The sequence below is a fragment of the Apteryx mantelli genome, chromosome 12 (assembly GCF_036417845.1).
Source record: "Apteryx mantelli isolate bAptMan1 chromosome 12, bAptMan1.hap1, whole genome shotgun sequence".
Lineage (NCBI taxonomy): Eukaryota > Metazoa > Chordata > Aves > Apterygiformes > Apterygidae > Apteryx > Apteryx mantelli.
The window spans coordinates 5,936,872-5,959,416 of record NC_089989.1 but is presented as its reverse complement, the minus strand read 5'-3'; the positions used below and the strand labels follow the sequence as shown (position 1 = coordinate 5,959,416).

Sequence of the window (22,545 nt, the reverse complement as noted above, 5' to 3'; positions counted from 1 at the left end):
ATGGAATTATTCAGTGAAATAGAGACATAAGTAAATGTATATTTTTACATTATATCACAGATTTACATGCATGCTGTCATACCATCATGATTGCTTTCTAACAGAGGATAAATTCATCATCATCTTTTGGATCAATTAATTCAAATATATAAGTGCAGAGAAAGGATAATCATGGAAAGAAAACTTTTTTTCATAAGCTGGGACTGTAGCAGTTTGGCATTTTTCATCCAGGAAAATTAAGACAGAGAATCTCATGGGTAAATATGAGGGAGGGAGAAAAGCTACTGGAAGGATAATGTCGGCACGATAACAATTGGGTATAAACTAGCTATGAGTAAAGTTATATTAGAGACTAGAAGACCATTTTTAAATAGAGGGATGAGATTTGGGAACAGACTTCCAGTAGGAGTAAACAGGACATTCATGTTTGCAGGTTTGGGCCCCCAAAACTGGGACAACTTCACATTATCTAAATGCTGTCAATTCCACTGGAAAAGAGTGCAGCAAAGAATCAAGAAATAAAGTAGGAAAAAAGGTGCAAATCTGAAGTTTGCTGCCACATTAATAAGTAAAAATATCTCTTGAGTCACCCCAAAGCTAATAAAGTACTAGACTGTATATTTTTGTGAATATCATTGTACAAGAATAAGACTTACTATATCTGCAAAAAGACAGAATACCTAGAGTTTATTCAAGACAGTTAATTGGTGCTGCTTGTTTTCACCAAAAACTTTGGAATTACAGTGGTTGATAGATTATTGAAGTACATTGAGAATACTTAAACTAGTATCTCACCTGGTTTTAATAGGTTAGTCTCTTAGACCTCAATAGTAGTGCACTTTTTATCATCTAAAGGTATTTTTACCTTTTAGTTCGTTCCTTCCAGAACAGGAAAGATATTCCCAAGCATCGGATCATTAAGGGATTTTTCTTCTCTTCATTGTAATGCAAAAGTCTCTTTATCAGTTTGAAAGTCTGTAGATATTTAACTATACATACTTTTTGTAACGATGAGGGATTAATGGCAATGATGATTTATTGGACTATAGTTTCAGTATGATTCTTGAACTCCTTTCCTGAAGGATGATGTACTGGAAACTTGTAGATCAATGATAACCTGTGAAATGAGGAATAAATGAGGTGCTTGGGCAGAGTGCCTCACACAGAAGGGGCGAAAAATTCATATGAGAAGTCCAAGGATGGGGAACCCTCTTAGGTGAAAGCTGTGTTTTCATTCTTGTTTATCCTGTTTGGCACAAGATCCTTTTTCACGAGTATTGTAGGTACTGGTACAAGATAAGTATTGCATAATAATGTGAAATATAATACTGTGAAGTGCTTACCAGTTTTGAAGCAAAACCTAGATTTATTTCTGAGACGTGGTGAGTGACATCATTTTAAAAAAAAGTCATGGAATGGTTGAGGTTGGAAGGGACCTGTGGAGATCAGCAAATCCAAGCCCCTGCTTGAGCAGGATCACTTACAGCAGGCTGCCCAGGACCACGTCTAGATGGCTTTGAAACATCTCCAACGACAGAGACTCCCCAGCTTCTCTGGACAACCCATCCTCACAGTAAAAAGTTTTGTATTTTGTTCACATAGACCTTCCTAAGTTTCAGTTTGTGCCCGTTGCCTCTTATCCTGAAATGGAAGGATAGAGCTAAGATTAATTATAAACAACAGGAATAAGCATAATACGGCCTTTTTACTTGAGTGAATTCGGGCATTATTGCTGTTGTCTCTTTTTCTGATGAAAGTAGTGACACTAGGTTTTTCAGCTCACTTCTCCTGATGGAATCACAGGAATGTTTTATGTAGCTCTCCACCAAATACTACTGTAGGAAATGGAAATTACACAATTGCTGGATGCTTCAGCAAAGTGAAATGACGTTGTCAAAGTGCTTGGAGTTTCTGTTCTAGAGTGAGATGTAACCGATACTGTTTAAAAAACAAAAAAGAAACGGGAAAAAAACCTCTTCGAGAAAACACAACATAAAAATGAGTATTGATAATAAATACTGCAGGAAAAAGCCCTTTAACATTGTTCATTATTAATTCAGTCAACTACTTACCATTTTGCTTTTACAGTTTATACATTGAGCTTTTTATTTCAATGGCATTTATTGCCATAAAGAAGAATCAGAAAAATAGATTTTTAAAAAAGATTCACTTCTGTTTATGCCTGAGGAGTTGTGATCTGTAATAGAAAATGACCTTGGAGTGTTGGTTCTCCCAGAGTTCATATACTTGTCTAACCCATCTAATATGAGTAGTGTCACTACTGATTTATACCAGAGGAGAACTGGGCATCTGATTTTCTGGAAGTGCTACATGGCCATTTAAAATAACTGTAGTTTTAGAGCTAACGTGCCTTTTGAAAAATAATGAATTATTATAAACTATATGTTGTAGAATTGAAGCTGTTTGTGTTCCTGTCTTCTGCAGTCTTCTACACTGGTTTTGTACTTAATTCTGAGAGTCATCAAGGAACCTTTGTATCCTAGCTGTTCCTGTGAAGGAATGAAAATTTGTATTTTGCATTCCCGTGAATACCTGTTGGGGAGGGAAAAAGGATATTTTTGATTCTGAGCTCAGATGCCTCTGTTGGTTTTAGCTCATGTACTCAGTGAAACATTTTTAAGGAGAAAAGTCAAATCCTTGCTCAACCCAACAAAAATTAAACCAAGAAATAAAGATTATTCTCTGGTCAATAGGCATATCATACTCTCCCCAGGGTATTTTCATGTGTCCTTTTCTCCTCTATGGCATCTTTCCTCTTTTAATTCTATTTCCAAGATACACTAAGCATACAGATTAAAAGCCTGTTGGTTTCTATAAACTATATTAATTATGTATGGCATACACCTGTATTCAGTGCTTCAACTGAATAACCATGTGGCTCTGTCAGGGAAAGAAAAAAATGTGTTATATGCAGGGCTGGGGGGTGGGAACCCAAATGGCTGGTTTATATTTCAGAAAGGAAATGGGGTCATAGTTTAAATATCAGTTTTGACGCATATAATATTGTTGAGGCTAGAGGTTTGTTCCCTGGCATGTATGTTATATATAATTTAGTTTTTAACATTCCAAAGAAATTGTTTACTATGTGATCTTATGATTCCAAAATCATAATAGCTTTAATTACTAGTGAAAGATAAATGTGTACAGTCCACCTGATGGTCTCACAGTATGCTGCATCCTTAATTAGTACTTCTGAGCATGGTTTATATGCGTATATGTATAATTTAAGGACTGATTCTGCTTCCAGAATAGGTAAATCTTAAGTAATTTTCAGTAATGTATGGAATTTTTGGAGATTATAACTGATTTTTCTGGAGATAATTGAAATGATCATTTTAGTTTTCTGTGAGATAGCTTTGTTATCTGTGCAAGGCACAACTTGTTGCTGTTCTTATTTTTGCCATTTTTCTTTAAAAATCTGAAAAACACCAAGAAGTTCAAACACTAAGCCACGTAATATGGCTGAATTTCCCCGGAGGAGGAGGAGGAAGGTGTCGGTTACGATTAATGTGAACAGCATATATGGCCCTCGAGATGTGACCTTTTGTTACAGTAAATGTGACAGCGTGAATTACTTTCAATTATGGTGAACTATGTTCAGCCACATTAGTTCTGACACACCTCACTAGGAGATTGCAACTTTGAAAGCTTTAACCAAAAGGAAGGGGGGGGGAGGCAAAACTTCTGAGTGCGAAAGCATTGGTCACTTAAGCAAAACCATTGGTTCTTGACCATAATGCGTTATTGCTTCAGGTTTTACGTACTTCTGTTATATCACTTGTTATTTCCACTGGCACTTCCAGGTTTATGCCTTGGGCACTGGAGAATATCAGCACCACCTCTTTAATATGCCATGTATAATAAATGTGAGCTCTGAAAAATTATAAAAATAGATGTGGCAGGGTGGTTTTTTTTTGGTCAAATAGTAACCTGCACCTTTACTGGAACATAAGTGAAGTGTACCATCTTCCAGCATGTCCCATTTAGTATGGCTTAATGCTTTAGTGTTTATTACCAGTTTGTTCTTATGAATTAAGTATATCACCGCACAGATACTTACATCACTTGAAGGCAACAGTTGTTATAATGTCACTGTTTTTCCTCAAGGTTTGATTATCATGCTTCAGTTTCTACCTCTAAGCTTTCTTAGAAAATAAAAGGTGCCCAAGGCAGAAATCAACCTTTCACTTTTGCTACAAAGGAGATGCTATCTATTTCACACTGTGCTAAGTATTTCATTGAAACATGAGTAAAACAATGCCTTTGGCAAATCATAAGTTAGAAATGGCACTGAGCAAGAGAAATAGCTTTAATTAAAGCACTCTTTTTCTTTTGAGGACTAGATCTTGCAGAGCATTGGGCATCTTTGCAAAGATGAAGACCCTCAGTGCTTTTCAAATGCTAGAAAATTTGCAACATGCAAATTACCAGTTAACCAAGGAGAGCAGAAAATGGCATTCGTCTGTTCCAGACTGACTCTGATTTAAGGCCATGCAAGGTAAATTCCTCTGTCTTTAGCCCATGTTAAGGGTTAGGTTTCAGTTTTTCCAGTATTTACACTGGCCACTGCACATTGTAGTACTGGATTGTGATAATTGTAAATATGTTCAATACCTGTCTTAAAAATCAATCTGCAGTATAAACTTATTTTCATATCTCAGCATCTTTCAAGGCCATAAAGGTAAAAACTTGTGTTTTAGCTATTATACTTACTAAAACATAAAATTGCACCATAAAATTTTACAAGCTTTCTTTAAATCACTAAGACAAAGGGACTCAGCATTTTGAATTTGGCTGTTCTGGCTGTAGAACGTCCTCACTTAGGCAATTAGATTCCCTATAGCTGATGAAGATGCTTATTTTTGATTGTATGTTTGTGCAACAGAGAAGAATTAGGGCCTAATCCAAATATCTTTAATGTTGTAAGCAGTTCGACATTAGTGAGATAACTTAAAGGGTTGGAATGGGTCAAGTCAAAAAAGGAGCTTATGACCCAGCCTCTTGATCTCCCTGATTTGTATCTGATCAAATAATAGGTTTTTCCTTGCCCCCTTGGAAGTGGTTAGGTAGGCCTGGCTACAGTTCTCCAGAATGTCACAGGGCCTGTGGCATTTTACATCAGCTGGAGAGCTGTTTTATAGATGGGGGGGAAAAAGGAGATGTTGATATACTCAAACTGTCCTATAGTGATAATGGCAGTGAACTAGAAACAATGATAGAGTATAATAAAATACTTGAGAATATTCTGTTAAAGACACTTCTGTGGAAATTAAAACTGATTCCCAAGATAGGGAAGCAAAGAAAAAAGGCCTAAATACAGTTCAGATGGAAACAATGCGAGAAACAAAATCTGCCTGATCAATCCTGTTCTATGTGGAGAAACTGGAAAATGGGATAAGCAACTAAAAATCCAAATACATTTCCTGGGCTGCCAAATGGTACAGCAATTAAAGGAAGAAAATTATTTTGTGTTCTGTCTTTGAAATTAGTTTTTCAAGGATGTTCTTGGAAGCGTATCAGACTTTTGAACACAGCTTACTTACTGCCTTCTCTTGCTGACCATGTGATTAAAAAGAAAAATCCATGAGTAGTGGTTTGCAGATTGTGGGGCTGGAACTGTAGCAGGCACCGAGGGGCACTACCTGATGTTAGTAACATTGCGCAGGGTGGAAGGAGAACTGACTCATCCACAGAGAAGAGAAGTTTGGCTTCAGGGCAGAGTCATACTTTCCTTCCTATCAGAAGCTGAAGATTTATATCACTAAGGTTTGATCTGTAGATCTTAGGATGTGAAGTGTTATTTCATAACAAGTCTAATTTATTGTCTTTAGTTTTTAAAGATAGTTTTTGATACAGTATTTCAGAAGACTTTTTATTTAGAGTGAAAGAAGGTGCATTGGATACTGAATGAGGAACAGACTTTTTTCACCTTTATTCAATTTATTTCAATTTTGTTTATGCTGTCCTAGGGATTCGGGTATTTCAACAATGACTGTCAGTCAATGACTGGGTGTTTATTTCTGAGTTATTCTACTTCTTGTTACTTCTGTTGAATACTTTTCTGTCATGATATACAAGTTAAAATGAGGACAAGAATAAGGCTCAGAGATAGTGCCATTACTATAACCCAGCTAAATATATATTCATTTTTAATGAATTTCAAAGAGTGGACCAATATCAGTACCTAAGCATAGCTGCCTAATTCAAACAACTACAGTTACAGTAACTCCAAAAGTAGACTAACAATGCTGAAGTCAATATGCGTATATCACTGATTTTGTATGTGGACTAAGTACAAATAGGTGTTATGCTATTAAAAAACCTCTTTTTTGGAGCTCCTTGATATGTACATGGAGCCATTCCGCTCTTAGTATCTTTTCCCCTTGTGTTCTACATTTGCAGCGCATGGGCAGGCTACTATCCTTTTACTTCAGGGAGCCAAGGGCTTCCGTTGAGCACAACCATCAGAGGACTATATTTCTTCTTGCAGCCTTATTTTCCCTCCAAATTCACATTTTCTTGGTTATGGCACAGCCAGAACAATCTGACCCTCAGCAGTGTTATGCATAAAGATAATGGAGGTCTTATGTCTTCCCTTCCGTTGTTATCCAAACGCTTATTTGCTGGGCACAAAAAATGGAAGTCTCCCTGCAGCATCGTGATGCAGGGAACTATGAGTTTCTTCAGCTAATTTGAATTTTGCATTTCTGGGATTTACTGTATTATCTCATATAAGTATCTGATGTCAGTGGAAAAGTTTATTTTTGATATTGAGTAAACTGAGGGATAAACTTTTTATTAAATAGACAGTTCAAGCATTTGGTCCAGAAACAAACGCAGCAGAAAATGAAAAGCAGTAGGAAGAACTTGTTCAGCAAACTGAGACAGTCAAGGATAAAGTTGTACTTTAACACTTTCATGGAAATTGCAGACCATCCTCCTGTCTGTTTGGATAAACTCATTTCTTGTTCTTCACATCTTTATTCTAGAGAATGTCTGCTGTGAGTATTCTGTGCTGCCTTCTCTTACAGTTCAAAGTTCATTTCATAACATCACTGCTGTTGACATTATAGTTCATGATTTCTAATGCTCTGACAGGATGTCCACTCATAAGTAATGCAGTCTTCCTAGACTTATTCTGAGAGTTATTTTTTTTATAGTGCAGGATTGCATGTTACCTATCAACAAATGTAAAAGATAGCGCTTTAAAGTAAATTAATATATAGTAAGAAATTCCTTCGGGGAGGAAAAAAACAAAAAGAAATTACAGAGCATGTAGCTTATTACCAGAAGACTGCTAGATTTTTCCCAATGGAACTTGCTACTTTCCAGCTATACCTTCTGCTCAGTATACAAGTGTCATATCCACATCATGTATTGCATTCAGTACTTTCTGTGTGAAATTCTAGTGATAGTTTACTGTTTAGTGTTTCCAATATCAGACTAAGAACTAAATACGTATTTTTCTATCTGACCAGATTTCTTAATGTTGTTATCCTAACATAACAGGTTCAAGTCCTCTAGTACATCCTAAAAACCACTTACTGATTTCTGATAATACTTTGTTTCTGAATGTGACCTGCTTTATTTCTTCCCCTCCCCTTTTTTAACTTGGGCAGAGGGAAGGAGAGGGGAAAAAAAAAAGTATCTTTTGGACAGAGATCCTTAAAGATGCTTCCTGGGGAGGGAAAAAGAAAGCAAGGGAGGAGGACATTAGAAAAGGTAAAGTAATGGTGAAGTTACTACCCAACCTTGAAATATTTCTGAGTATAGGCTTGAGCTTGTTCTAGATACTGTGGGGATTCAGGTTTTAGGTACAACACTTGAGATTAAAGTCATCTTTTTTTCTTTCGTTGCTCATAAAAATAACATCTTACTGCTAACTTATGAAAAAAAATCTCAAATTATTTGCTTGTTTAATTTTCCAAATGAAGTCAATGAAAGTAAAAACAATCTGTGCTCCATACTGATTTTTAATCTTTTACGCAAAGTTCTTGGCTTTTTTTAAACTGCAGCACTGGAAGATTATAGAGCTATCATTGCGTAGTTAACCCACAAAAAGGGAGCTTTTGGTCTTGGTCATCTCACTCCCGTTCATTTGGGATGCCATGTTCCTTCAAAGGGACTTGTAGAAAGTAGGTATCTTTTGGAAAGCGTTCTGGCTTTCGGAGTAGGCTTATTATGCTTTGGCATGCTTGCTTACATAAAAGCTGAGAACAAGGTGACCACTAACACCTGATGTATGGGAACCATTCTTTCATGCATTTCAAAACTGCATTATTCAAAGAGCAAAAGACGGTACAGGTTGGCAAATCGTAAAGCAGTCGGAAAATGGACGTAGGAAGAAGTGGTTAGGGTTGAATCAAGGAGCTCTCCGCATTACCTGAATAGGGCATCTACTTTTTTGTGGTAGTCTCTTCAGAAACTGCTATGGTTAGACTGCGTCAGTGTGTATATATATCTGTCTTAAGTAGGGTTAGCAAGAAAATGCATGTGTGCTTACAGAGAACATGGGTAAAATTCACACAGTATTTTCAAAGCCATGTTTTTTTTCTTTCCTTGCAGCTTTCATTTTGAAATGCTGAAATGTAGGCATTATACTTCTGATTTGATGGGTTACGATTTCAGTTTGGATTTTTTCTGTTCTAAGAAAAATAATTTTTTGTTTTTCAGAGGATTTTTACCCACCTTGTCCTCATTTTTTGTTTTCTTTTTGAAAGTTTTGGGGAGTCAAAGTCTAAGAAATGCTTTTTGAAGACAGGAAGCAAGCTGGTTATTGATCTCATGACATTTGAGAGTTTTTCCAAGTTCCAACATGTATCAAAAAAGTTGAGGTCAGTAGCGGATTTACTGCTATCAGTGTTTCTGTTTCCTGCTTGTGGGTTTCTGGGTGATCAGAGGTGAATTTACAGGGATTAGTAAATCCTCTTGGTTTATAACTTCTCTGAGAATTTGAATATGTTTGCTAAAGTATCCGACACCTAGTGTGTTTGTTTAAAAAAAAAAAAATTTCTAGCCAAAAATCTGCTCTCTTCTGAATAAATAAAACATATTTAGTATTTCTTTAATGCTGTTTAATGACTAGATACAGGTTTAATTCATCACTTAACACTGACTATAGTCAACTATGTAAGGTAAAACTACTTGAAAGCATATATAAGTATCATCTCTGCTACTTTCCCTACTTTGCTGACCTTATTTTCCTGAATATCATCAATTAAAAAAGCAGGCGACAGAAAGGCACCCAAGTTACATTCCAGTTACATTCTTTATTACTTACTTCCCCTGCTTTCTGTTGTGCAATTCGGTTTCTTTGGCATACTGCACTCAGTCTTCAGGAGGAGTTGCGTCCGAGATGGATTCAGGATTGGAGCTCACACCTCAATGCCTATTAACGTTTCTGCAACTTCTTTTTTTTGCCTTTCACACCTTGCAAGTGTACAGTCGCTGCTAAGTGATTGTTTCAGTTCAGCATATTTTATGTGCAAAACAACTCAAATATTCCTTCTCATTGAGACACACTTCCTTGATAAGGTCCCTTTCTTGACGATATTTTCAGTAGATGGTAAATTGATTGGTTTGTGACTGCATTAGTAAATGAGGGGCGTGGGAATAGCGTATGTAGTAATGTACATGTAGAACACAGATGTCTGTTCCTACCTTGTTCTTACTCAGCAAAGCTCGGTATTAACTGTCAGAGCAGAGAAAGCATTGCCTGAATATGCAGTGGGGAAAAATAGATGAAGAACTTGTATTTTTCCTTTTAATGTTATGAATGGTAAATGCACATTTACCATATATAGTAAATAAAGCTTCACATGTACAAAAATGGCATGGGTCCACACAGTTGTCTGTTATCAGAATGAAAGCTTGAAATCTGGGGGCAACACTTTTCTGTCTGTACAAATACTTGTTTACAGAACTGAGGTGCTTAACTATATCTCCATAATTGTGTTATTTACAAGGTAAAGTGTAAAATACATGATTAAACATATAAGAAGAATTTGCACTCAAAAAAAGGTGAAATGCAGGCCTACAGCACATTTTCGGGAAGTGATTACAGGTTATAATGAAGAAAAGTAATCAGTGTGATAACATGATCTTCTTATTCACCTATCTCTGGTAGCCAGAATTTGTCAGATAAAAGTATAAGCATTAGTGCTACCTAACACTTTCTTTGAAGATTGAGATAGTATTTGAGTGACATTAGTTACTCAAATGCGAGGTTGCACTGCTTTGGTCAAGAAGGGAGTTTAAGGCCCTTAATTACGCTTTAGCGTGTAGCTTGCACACCTGTTTTGTCCATTTACTGTGCCCAGTATTTTTGAGATATTCTATTGCACAGTCTTTTAAGTGTACATGCCTGTTTGGGATCTAGAGAGCGGAGCTGTTTTTAGTTGAAGCTGTGACAAATGATTGTGAATTCACAGTTCAAATGGTGTGAAAAGATTTTGCGTCCTCTTTGGTAAATGGTGAAAAATCTGTGAGATTCAGTGTTAGACAGTGCTATAAGGAATGAAAAATCCCTTCAGATTTATGTAAAACTGTTTTATGAATAGTTAAGGCGTATAGCAAGTACTCTAGTGTCCTATAAAGAGTCTTAGAAGGCTGGAGATTGTTCTAGGCCTAATGCCAACGTCCTGCCCAAAGTTGCCTTGGACTTTACATGTAAGCCAATGTATTCACTTCAGTTTTCTTCTTCCAGACCCTTACAACTGTGGCAGAAGCTGTTGTTGTAGAAGCTAGTTTTGTAAAATCTTAACTAGATATAATTCAAGAATGTGCTAATACTCTGACCCTTGCATAAAATCATAAGGGTTAGGAAATGTGTTCTCAGTTTCCTCGGATAGGCTTCTGACTGTATAAAGACATAATGCAAATTAACCATACCATAACAACATAGCCATCTTGGTGCTCTTTCCCCTGCAATCTTACAAGTTTACAAATTTTGAAAAAGAACAGCTCAGATCTTTGTCTGTACCTTTGTAAAACATTTTTCTTTAGCATATACTTCCAGATGAGGTGTCTTTTTTTAATGGCAGCTGTTCAGCACTTACTGTTTAAGGAAGAATGCTACTACTTAACCAGAAACAGATAACTGAGCCACCAAAAGTGGAATTCATATGTGCAGTAACTGTATTTTAAAAATGTTGTCTGCATCAGCCATCTCCTTCCTTTTCTCACTGGAATCCTAGTCCTCAGGGGTTCTGCGCAGTTGAAGGCATCGGGTCTGGTCAGCTCTTTGGGCTCTGAGATGTGGGGATGAGGGTGTCCTTGGAGCAGTTTAAGGCCAGGAGACATTGCTGGTGAAACATAAAATGGTCTCATGTACATGGAGCGTCATGTGCACAGGAAGCAGTGTCTATGGGTCTATGTCCATGTTTAAGTAGTAGAATTATGGATAAGTAATTATATTTCTATCTAAAGTGATTTTTTCCCCCCTTCTGCTCCCCTCCTTTTTTTAAACTTTGCTGCAGAGCTCAACTGTCAGAAAGTGGAAGCTGCTCTTACAAAAACACTAACTCGGGCATCTGACCTAGTTGAGTGCTAGCTGTATTCCTTCAGGGGGATCAAGAAGATGCGACATAGTTCAGGTAGACTGGTCAAAACACACGTCCTTAAAACATTGTTTTTCAAGCCACAGCATATCTGAAGAGATAGTTAACCCAAAAGTTATCACCCAATTCTTGAGTGATAAAGGGAGTAATTCTACTGATTCTTCTAATAAAGGGAGCGCAATTTCTAAGTCTAATACAGGAAATAAATTATTTCATCAGCTCTAAAGGGACAAACAAAGTAAAGCTTTATTGCCCTTTTCTTGTTGGTAGATTACAGATTTCATATTTACTGTTTCATTTTCTGTATTGGGAACCCTCTATGGCATTTTATAAATGTGAAAAAGGGCATTTTCACATGTGGGAATAAACAATGTTTCCTTTTCCTTTTTTTAGTATTGCTTTCATGCAGTTCACAAATGATTTTAAGGAGGAGTTAGATATTTGCATTGAAAAATCAAATGATCTTATATTTTGAAATTCAAAACTCAGTTACTTTTTCCTCTTACAGTAAATGCTGTGTTTTCGAAATGACAGAATATGAAAAAAGTGGCTCTTTGTCAAAAAGATACATGGCTGTGCATGTTGTCAAGGCATCAGCGGGTTGCTGGTCTTGTTTAATAGCACATGATTGATTATTAACCCCCCCCCAACCAAGAATATCAAAGCATTTGTTTTTCTTCTGTGCATGTCTGAACTGCAGAAAACTGATCAGTTCAGTTTCTTCACTTGAGTCGCTTCATCCAATAAGCTGTTTTTATTCTGATACGTGCATGTTGGTCTATGGATGCAAAAATACTTTTTCCCCAGTTAATAAATAATCCAGATTTCTGGTGCCCAGGGAGTAGAGAATTAATATGAGAAGACTCTTAATTACATAATATGGTAAGAGTTTTGCAAACTAAAGACTTCATATTTTGAAACCATTTTCTTGTGAGGCATCTTAAAGTTAAATGCTGAGTTTCAGTGTATCACATTACAACGTACAGCAATAGCTTTGCCTATATCGGTGCTTTTTAAAATTTAAAGATAATAAATGATGACTAATGTACACCATCTGGCTGGAGGGGGGTGTGTGTGGAATTTCTTCCTGAGCAATGGGGCTTCTGCAAAGCTGATTTAGTTAAAGTAAGGAAGCAAGCATGTTTCTTTGCCAAAAATAAGAAGTTTTAATGATCTTGCTGAAACCCAATGGCTAAAGGTGACCTTTTTTGGACAATAGTACAAAACAAAGGCTAAAAAACGTATGTATACTGTTGTACTCAATATCAAAGTGACACTCATTAGTCTTTTCCATATTGACGGAAGTGTTGGGCAACCTTGCAGGAATCGGACCCTACCTCTGTAAAGAGAAAGGACCCAGCTCTGTGTGGAATGAAATCTGTGAACAAGCTACTATTAATTTATTCAGAGATAGGGTTAGATCTTTAGGTAACACAGACATACTACTTTTGTTTCCTTTTTTTCTCTAGACTTTCAGCCATCTGTGTTTTTTATCTGCTACTTTTGTCATGCAATGTAGAACTAAATTCAGTATAGATATTAGAAGTTATGTGCAATTTCTAATTTAATCTGTGCAATTTCTAGAAGTAAAATCGCCTTCTCAGTTTGTTTAACATAAACTTGTTTTTAGAGATTGTCTTAAATTTCCTTATTTTTAGTTCAGTTTTCTTATTTCTTAGTATTCCCCCTTTCATTTCTATTGGAATAAAGTATTTGCTTAAAGATCTTTCAATATGAACAGAGTAAAAATGTGCAGGAGTAGTTTTCTCCATTGTAGAGACAAGTAAAAAAGTAGATAAATGTATGCCACAGTCTGTTAGAACTTCAGTTTTCAGTGTGTATTTTTAATTTACCTGTTACTGCTTTAGTGTATCTTTACATTGCAAACCTTCCTCTTCAGCCTTTCTGGTAATACTGAAATGGGATGGTAGATTCAACTTTGCTTACTCTTGAGTAATGCTCACTTAAGCTCTGGACAGGCTATGTGATGCATGGCCTGTAGATATATTTAGGTTGGAGAGGAGAAGATTGATGTCTGTACTGACTGGCAAGAAGTTATAGAAGTGTATAAGGACTGCCAGTACCTTCTTGAGGGGGAGCAGGTTGTCAACTTTGCAGTTTCTCTAAGAACATCTGTTGGCTGCCCACTTACTAAACAGTTTGTAAGGAAAGCACAGCCTGTACTTTGGATACTGTTATTAACGACTGGGCCAAATCATTCCTCCAGCCTCTGCAAAAAATGCAAGCCATGATTTAAAAAAAAAAAGAGCATGAGAGATCAAGAGAGAGAAAAAGATAAAAAGATGAAAGGAAGAAGAGAAGGATGGAATAGAGGAAGAAAGAAGGGAAGGAAGAAAAGCATAGTGTGGAAGTTAATAGGTCTCCTTGGTTGTAGACAGATAAAAATCTCTGGGTTCCTTTTCTGAAGGCTTCCAGGGAAACATGGCTTTTGGATTGCCCAGGGGCTATTCTGTTAAAAAGCATCTGTTCCTTGTGCCATTGGCTCAGTTAATAGCATCTCTCTGTGACTTCTTCATTTATCCATTATGAACATACACACCTATGGGAAATTCTGGAACCTGGGTGTACATATACTTTACCACAGGGAACAAGAATGGGTGGAAACCTTTCCATCCCTTCACAAAAGAGAAGGAAAACTTTCCCAGAGTTCAACACTATGTAGACAGCAGGGGTTTTTGCATGTTGATTGTGTAGTGGATATAGGTAATTGTACATGTCCTGGTTCTGTCCATATTTTTCCATGAGATACTCTCAGAATTATAGAAATTACAGAAGGCTTAACTGGGAGAGAGCTCCAGAGGCCACATAGGCCTTTAGCTCCTGGCAGGACTAGGTCATGTCAGCTGTGGCTCTGTCTAGATGGGTCTTCAAAACTTCCAAGGCTGAAATTCCACCAGCTCCGAGTAAACTGTTCCAGTGCTGCACTACCCTCCTAGTAAAGAAGCTTTTCTTAACATCCTGTCTGAACCTCCATAGCCACTGATCGTGGCTGTTCCCCCTTCTTTTACCATTTGATTCTACTTTGAAGAGTTTGTCTCTGTTGTCTTTGTAACTCCTGTTCAAGTAGTTTTAGTCCACTGTTAGACCTTAGCTCCCTGCTGCAGGTGTGTTGGAGGATTGGATAGGGTGAAGGGAGCCAAACAACAAGGGCTTTTTCCTACTGTTTTTGGGAGCAATTCCTGGACTGAGCTATCCCTAGAAAGGCAGTGGTATTTTGTAGTGAAAGGAACTGACATTTGCTCCAAAGAAGAGTGGTGTGAAATAACATGTGCTGTGTGGACCTGAGGGGACTCGAGCTTGAGAGTGAATGAAAGAACCCAAATTATCTGACAGTGTCAATATACCCATTTTCAGAAGATGCTGGGGAAACTGTAGATAGAGAAAGCATTAAAAAGGAAAGGAGAAATGGACCAGGTTCTCCCAGAGTTCCGGCTTGCTTTGGAATAGCCATTTCAATGCCCGAAAGAAGTATAGGATCCAATTACTTTCATTCTGGGCCAGATAGTCATGACAGCATGTTGCCCCGTAAACACATTGTGAGGAGGTCTTATTTAGCAAATACTTTAGTAGGGTGAGAATAACATTAAAAATCACTTTGTTCCTACTAAGTGGAGGAAGACTTGAAAAACTGGAAAATAGTTATGAACATCCCAAAAGAATATATTGCATAAGTTACACGCATCCACAGAAACTGTTCCTTACTGGTGCTCAAACTTTATTTCACTTTATCTTGTCTGCTCCAAAATGCTTATTCTCCTGGTACTGTCATTTTTCAATCTTGAAAGGTAGACATAGTTGTAATTGCGCTGAAATTGCAGCCTCATTTTTCTCCCTGGTCTGTTAGCCAGAAGTTATATATTAGTGACAGTAAGAGTAACCACCGTTGGGTTTAAAAAAATGAGCTTGGCTTGTATCACGTTTTGCTTCAATAGAATGTTTGCACTACTGTTCAGCAAATCAGAACAGAAGTCAATAAAATTTAACAGTAAAAAGACCAATGTTGTTCTTTAAAGATAAATGCTAAGTAGTAGGTTAGAATTGTTACAACGATTTGAACTGAATCATTCAAATGAACTGCAGGGGTATAATGCAGCCATTAAGTAAGTTACACTAGGATTATGAATGATGTTTAGCCCAAATAGCAGTAGAGTGTTAGAACATACTTTGGAGAGGAGCAGTGAAGGGCGAAGGAGCTTTTTAGGACATAGTCTGGTAGGTTTATGGATTAAATTACATGTTTGCCTGTAATACCAGGATGCTGGACAGGATGGCCCAAGAGGTCATCTTGGCCCAGAAGGCCCTGTTCAATCCTATGTCCCTATCATGTGAAGTTGTTTTTCAGATTTGCATATATTAAATCCCTTATGTCTTTTGTTTCACCTTTTCTTTTACTACTATGATAACTGACATGTATTTTGCCCACAGCAAATGCCAACTATAATTTTGTCTTCCTTATGTTGTCTTAAATAATTTATCTTTCTATATCCAAGTTACAGACTTAGTTATATGCAGAGACACAGAAATAGCTGTTCTTGTGGAATGTGTACATAGTAGGACTTGCTTGAATTTCAGTATTTCTACAGTATGTTTCTCAGGACTTCCGTCAACTCATATTATTGTAACCTCCATGGTGCCCTATAGCCAAAGAAATATGATGGCTCTCAGTGCACAAGCCATTCGGATTTCTTCTGTTTGGCCACTTCACTCTTGTTATCCAGTAATTGTTCCAGTCTGTTGGTGACAAGTTGATAGTTAAATGGAAGGGACGATTTTGAAATGTATATTGGGGTGGGTGGGGGGAGAAGGTAGTGAGGAGAAGGAGGATAGTCCATCAGTTTTACTGGGCCTGAAGAACTCATGTAAAATGTAATGCAGCTGAGGAGAAGCTGCCTTGGGTGAAGCTCTCCAGAGTTTGAGCAGCGCTTAAAGCAGAGGAAAAAGGCAGGTGAATGGGACAGAGATGAGCAGATGAGATGAGATCCAGGAACTATGCTTTGCACTAGGAAGAAGCCGTGTCTCTCTGTGATCCCAATTTGACACATGTTAGAGGCAAAGGCCTGGGCGGGAGTACATGGTTTATTGATAAGCTTCTGCTGCTTATTAAATTCACCAATGTCAGATTTATAAAAACAATATATCATGTTTGTATACATAACCAACACCAGATGGCCTTTTCATAAGAAAAAGAGATCTGGCATCCCAAATTAAGACATGCACAGGATCTTTCTTATAAATTGTAAATGGTCAAGGTTTGTTCTTTATTTGGTTGTATGTGAAAGTGCCAATGCTGTGTAACAAGTAAATAGCAAATACCTGGTTTTGTGTGTAATTTGAGTATATTATAGTAGAAGATTGTTATCCTTACTGAGCAGTTTAAATTCCAAATAATCAACATTGTATGTGATAACAGTGAACAACATCCATGAGTTCCTAAACAAATATAAAAAAACATGACTCACTTTCTTTGTCTTGTATTCTTGGCTCTAATATTTGCATAGCAACAGATAACTAAAGAAAATATTATACAAAGCAGTGAAATGATGATTTCTGAAGGTAAAAAGAACACGTGTATTAACTGATCTGTTTTGATAACAGTGATTTTTACAATTTATCTAAATTCAAATGTGTTATTACTACAGAGGAAGCCACAAAAATATTTTATCCAGCTAGCTATGAAGAGAGCTTCCACATATAGCTTTGTTTAAAATATGAATATTAGTAAAATGAAGAAACTGTTTGAGGAAAAAAATCATTGACGCAAATGTGATAAATGATACAAGCTGGTGATGCACTAACTTGCAATTTCTTCAACCATACTAGGATTATTTAAAGCAATTATGGTGATGTGGAAGGAAGAATAAGTCAATGTAAACTTGCATGTCAGGACAAAAAGGTTAAAAGAAAGTGTAAAATTAAATAAAAAGTAGAACCAGTAAATAGTTTGCTTTTGGAAGCTCCTTAGTATGTGATGACACTGACTCCGGCTCAAAGGTAGCCCCTTAAACCTTGATGGGACTATTTGCTTAAGTAAAGGTACAGTATACTTACTGTTTGCAGAAACAGAGCCTTGATATTTTTTCTGTTTCTCTTGAGGAATGTGAAAACAGGAAAATTATCATGTGACTATAACCTTGTCAGTACAGCTACTGTTAAATGCTATGCCATTAAAACCCATAAAATAAACTGTCATGAGGTACTGTATCTTAATTCTGATCAATAAGCCTGTTTGCTTTTAGCAGATTCCAGCTAGAGAAAGGGCTGTTAAATTACTTCCTTTTTCATTGTATTTTTTGTCTTTTACAGGAAAAAGTAGAATATGCCTTCCTGATAATTTTTACAGTTGAAACATTTTTGAAGATTATAGCATATGGATTATTACTACACCCCAACGCATATGTAAGAAATGGATGGAATTTATTGGATTTTGTAATAGTAGTAGTAGGGTAAGTAACATACTTCATTATAAAAAGGTTTCAAAATCTTCACAGTATGGTAGTTGTAGGTCTGTTTGGCTATGAGCAAGGGCCTAAGCTTGACATTTATTCCTTTGGAGTGTTTAAAAATATATATATATTTGAGTGAAGAATTCAAAATGAAATCCTAAAAGTTTTCAAGGCTATAGCCTGCTGTAGGCTATATTGCACTATTGGCTTTATGGCAGAAGTTCGTAGTGAATTCTGAGTTCTGCCTAAAAAATTCAGGAAGATGCACTTTCTTCAGTTTTTGTCATGCAAATTTTTTTCCATCTGAGTTTTTCCAGATGAACTCCTTTTGTCTTTCCATATGAATAAAAGTTTGTTTGGTTAGGTCCATGCGGTGTTAAGTCATTTATTCATCTATCCTCATACTGAAGGTGGTGCAGAGTTCATTTATTCTACATAGACCTCTGGAAGAACCCACCTGTTTTGAGGTGGAGGAGAATGGTCTGGGGAGATGAAGAGAGTGACTGAGTGCTTCCTTGACCTTCCTGAGATCTGATGTATAAGATTGTGGCTTGCCTGGAGAAGAATGTATGCTAAAAATGCCTCCCCCTTCCCCTCGCCCCACGCTCCTCCATCTGTCTTTTTGTGCCAGCAACTTTGGTTCAACTGTTGTGCTAGTTGACTAGAACATCCTACCTTCAGCTATCAAGGGAATTAATCTTACAGCCTAGGTTGTAATTCCCTAAATACGGAAGATATCATATTGAAACAAGTAATTTCCAGTACTGCATGTTACATTTAGTTGTAACATTATCAATATATAATAAAACATTATTGATATATATAGTACATGGGGGACATTCTCTACATATAACTTTGTATGTTGAGGCTGGCTTGCCAAGAAGACTTTGGCACACAATGTGCCAATGTACTTCATTTTTAAGTTCAAACTGTAACTGAAAAGGGCCAGGAATTTGAGAGTATACTGCTCTTAACACGTGTCATTACATTAAGAGGGAAGAAAAAAGATGCAAATTAAAGGAATTTATAGTAAAGCATTATTAGATTTTGTGAAGTATTATAAATGTGTGAATACCCAGTTTATAGATATTTAATTCTGAGATGGTAGAAGTTACAAGAAGATTGCATGTGGGCTAGTTGCTTGGCATTCAGGCAGTTCTGGTCCAGGACTAAAACTTGTGCATAAATAGGTCCTTCATCGGGTCAAGTCATTCTCAACAGATTGGACTCTGTGCCTGAAGGGGAAGCTTGGTGGGTAGGTGTGGAGAATATCATACATAAAAGCTCTTTTCTCTTGCCAGGCTGTCACTTGAATAGACCTCTTCCTTTTTGTCAAGTGACCATGGAGTTACAGTAACCCTGGAGCAGTCTAATTAACGTGACCGCTATTTTTGGCTCTGTCCTAAATACATGATAACTAAAAATTTTCTGTTAACTCATGAAACACTCATTATTAGAGCCTGAGTCTAGTTATATCAAATGCTTACACTGAATCCATAGAAAATAAGAAAAAAAAATGGACTGTGTCTCATCAGATACCCAATATATCCAATAAGATTTAAATCCTAGCTCAAGAACAGCAGTTTTGGAGTATGAATTCTATTCTAGGTTGTCATCAGCCTACCTGGAAGACAGGTGATCCCTTCCTAAGACATTTAAGGCACTGATGAAATTCTGTGAGCAATATTTTTGCTCTTGCACTGTACTGTCATCTTTTAAGATAAGTAGTAGAAAAATACATAAGCAAGTAAGCAAGCATGGGTCCATTTATTTAATCTGTTAGGGAAAATCCTAGTGAAAAACTGATTCCATATCCACGTTGGGTTATAAATGAAAAAATCAATTCTGGATCTGGTTCTATTTGACTAGTGTCATTGTGAAATTTCATTATGTACTTTAATAGCTTTAAAAGAGCTGCCATGATGTCCTATATTCAACATAGTAGATGAAATTTGCTTTGTGTGCTTTCTCAGCAGAAACTAGCATAAATAAATCTTCAACTATACCAAAAAATATATATATATCTGCTGGGAAAAGCAGGCATGTACAGAGGCTTTTTTTTTTTAATGTCAAGTTGGGGATTTAAACTCTAGTAAACTGTACAGGAGAATAAGTCTCATTTTTTTTTCTTTCTTTTAAGTAATAAAGGAGCTTGGTGGTTTTATACTTTAATGGCTTTATAGAGTAGGCATAAAATGACAGAGCTGTAGATGGAGCTGTGCATGTCATGTTTTTTTTCTCGTCTTTGTCACTTCTTTCTGGAACCAGTCAGAGCACAAATTACTTATGGAGCAGTCTGCTACGTGCCTGGTCCTGCATTCTTTGCCACATAATTTTCATTGATTCCAGTGAAAGAATAAGAACCTAAAAGAGAAAGCTTTCATAGCACTTTCCTATACTTGTAGCCCTTTAATTTTCTGAATGATATATGGACTGACAGGCTGAAAGTGGTTTCTCTTAATTCAGGACTTGACTCAGAAGTCTGTTTAATCATGTCTGCCTTTAGAGCATGAATAGTCACTCTGAACTCATTGAGATGGCTCATTTTCTTTAGAATTATGGTTCTATTAAATTAAGCTGCTGAATCAGGACCTGAAGAATTAAATGCCTGGATTTCTCCAGCTACGATAGTAGGTAGGTTGCTGTCTTGGTGCTCATTCTAAAAGTTGTATCATGCTCCTCCTTTGTGGCCGCATTTTATTCTGGAGGAGAATGAAAAGGAATGTCGATGGGAATTGACTGACCCGGATTGATGGCTTAGTGGGGAGGAGGAAAGCCTTCAATACTGTAGCTTGGGCAAGCTATGAAATGTTGCATGATTTCTAGCAACTCTGTCATGTTAGATGTTCTATAACCAGAGTTGTGAAAATCTCTCTTGACAAAACCAAAAACCTGTATGTTTCAGGAGTCCTTTACAAGTACAAAACACATGGTAGAATTATCAAAACTTTATTGACTTCATAATCCTTTCACTAAAAGTTCAGTTTTGCAAGTTTTTAAGTACAGGCTGTTTGCAAAGGATGAGGTACTTACTGTGGTTTGCCTGATCCAGAACTGCAGTCCAGAAAACCACGTGCCTGAAATGCAGATTCCCCCCCTCCCCCCCCCCCCCCAAAAAAAAAAAAAAAACCCTAAGACTATTTTGAACTTTAACTGCTTGGGTCACTTTGAATTGCTGTTGGAAGTGGGAAAGAAAAATAACTCTCGTCTTCCCGAACTCTTTTAATGAATGACTAGCTCATTTCTTCAGTCAAGAAATACAATATATTAAGTGACTCATCAGGGAATATTTTTACCCTCAAAGTTATTATGAGTAAGAAAGAAATCTTTTGGACTTTATTAAATGTTGGACTCTATTTTTAATATATTCAGTTTTTGCTGAATGCATTTAGAATATTGAACAGCAGTGTCACTTGGAGTTCATATATTCCATAAAAATGAAAACAGATGGTTTCTTGTGATTATCTATTTCGTGTTCTAAAGAGAAGGCTAATTCTCCAAACCTTACAGCTAAAATGCTTGAACAAAGAGATGTGGCAAAGTAGCTTCATGTATTTAAAAATAGAAGAGACTGTATACTAGCAGAATACTAATTTATTGGATACTGTGTGATCATCCCTCTCTGGAGGGATTAGAAACTCCTGCACTTCATAACTCTTCCTGTCGTGATTTAATGCATAAGTATACGTGTCATTTGGACAGCTGAACAACTTTTAAGATTATCTGCTGTTCAGGTAACTTCCTAATATCTTTGATTGCATGGTAAATGCATGGTGATGACCTTTCTCTTCATCTCACTTTCTAGATTATTTAGTGTAATTTTGGAACAATTAACCAAAGAAACAGAAGGTGGCAGCCACTCAGGTGGCAAACCTGGTGGCTTTGATGTCAAAGCCCTAAGAGCCTTTCGTGTATTGCGACCTCTCCGGCTTGTATCAGGAGTGCCCAGTAAGCTCTTTTCTATTTAATTCCATTGGAATTCATACTATAACTGTTTAAATTATTTAACTTTCTTGTTCCAGACACTAGCATAAATGCGATAATATAAAGTTGATTTTTGTTATGTAGATGAAGTGAGTTTCAGGATGAATGATATCCTTTTTCAACTCAAACAAGGGACTGTGAATTCATTCAGTCTATGATCTTCTTACACAGTTCAGTAAGCAGACAAGGGAATGCACTTCATTTTTAGAAGCTTTATGTAAAAGTAAATTACATGTTAAAATGCAAGTGCACCAGAAAATAAAGTTCAGGGGTTTTTTATTCCAAAATCCTGGAGATCTGAAAGTGTAGGTGGTCCTAAAATAGTTTATATGTTGGTAAGTATATGCCAAAGCACATTACACATTTCATATTTTCTACCCCCTCCAATGCACACGAATGCCTTCTGTTTATCTTAATAGATCTAACAGATAAATTAGGAAACTTGAAAAGTAGAGCAATACTATTTTAAAAAAAGCAATAGTTTTCTAATATTTCTTTCTATTTTCTTTCCATGCATT

General features: G+C 36.7%; 2 protein-coding genes across 3 annotated transcripts in view; one reads left to right on the top strand and one right to left on the bottom strand.

The window, feature by feature from the left end:
* The window catches only part of CHDH (choline dehydrogenase), a 463,978-nt gene that overhangs the window by 288,033 nt on the left and 153,400 nt on the right, over positions 1 to 22,545 (bottom strand). The gene's annotated exons all lie outside the window — the stretch shown is intronic.
* Positions 1 to 22,545, top strand: part of CACNA1D (calcium voltage-gated channel subunit alpha1 D) — a 211,740-nt gene that overhangs the window by 54,075 nt on the left and 135,120 nt on the right. The window contains exons 4-5 of the mRNA XM_067303775.1: positions 17,904 to 18,043; positions 21,849 to 21,991. Coding sequence (XP_067159876.1) covers positions 17,904 to 18,043; positions 21,849 to 21,991 — 283 coding nt within the window. The remainder of the gene's footprint in view (positions 1 to 17,903; positions 18,044 to 21,848; positions 21,992 to 22,545) is intronic.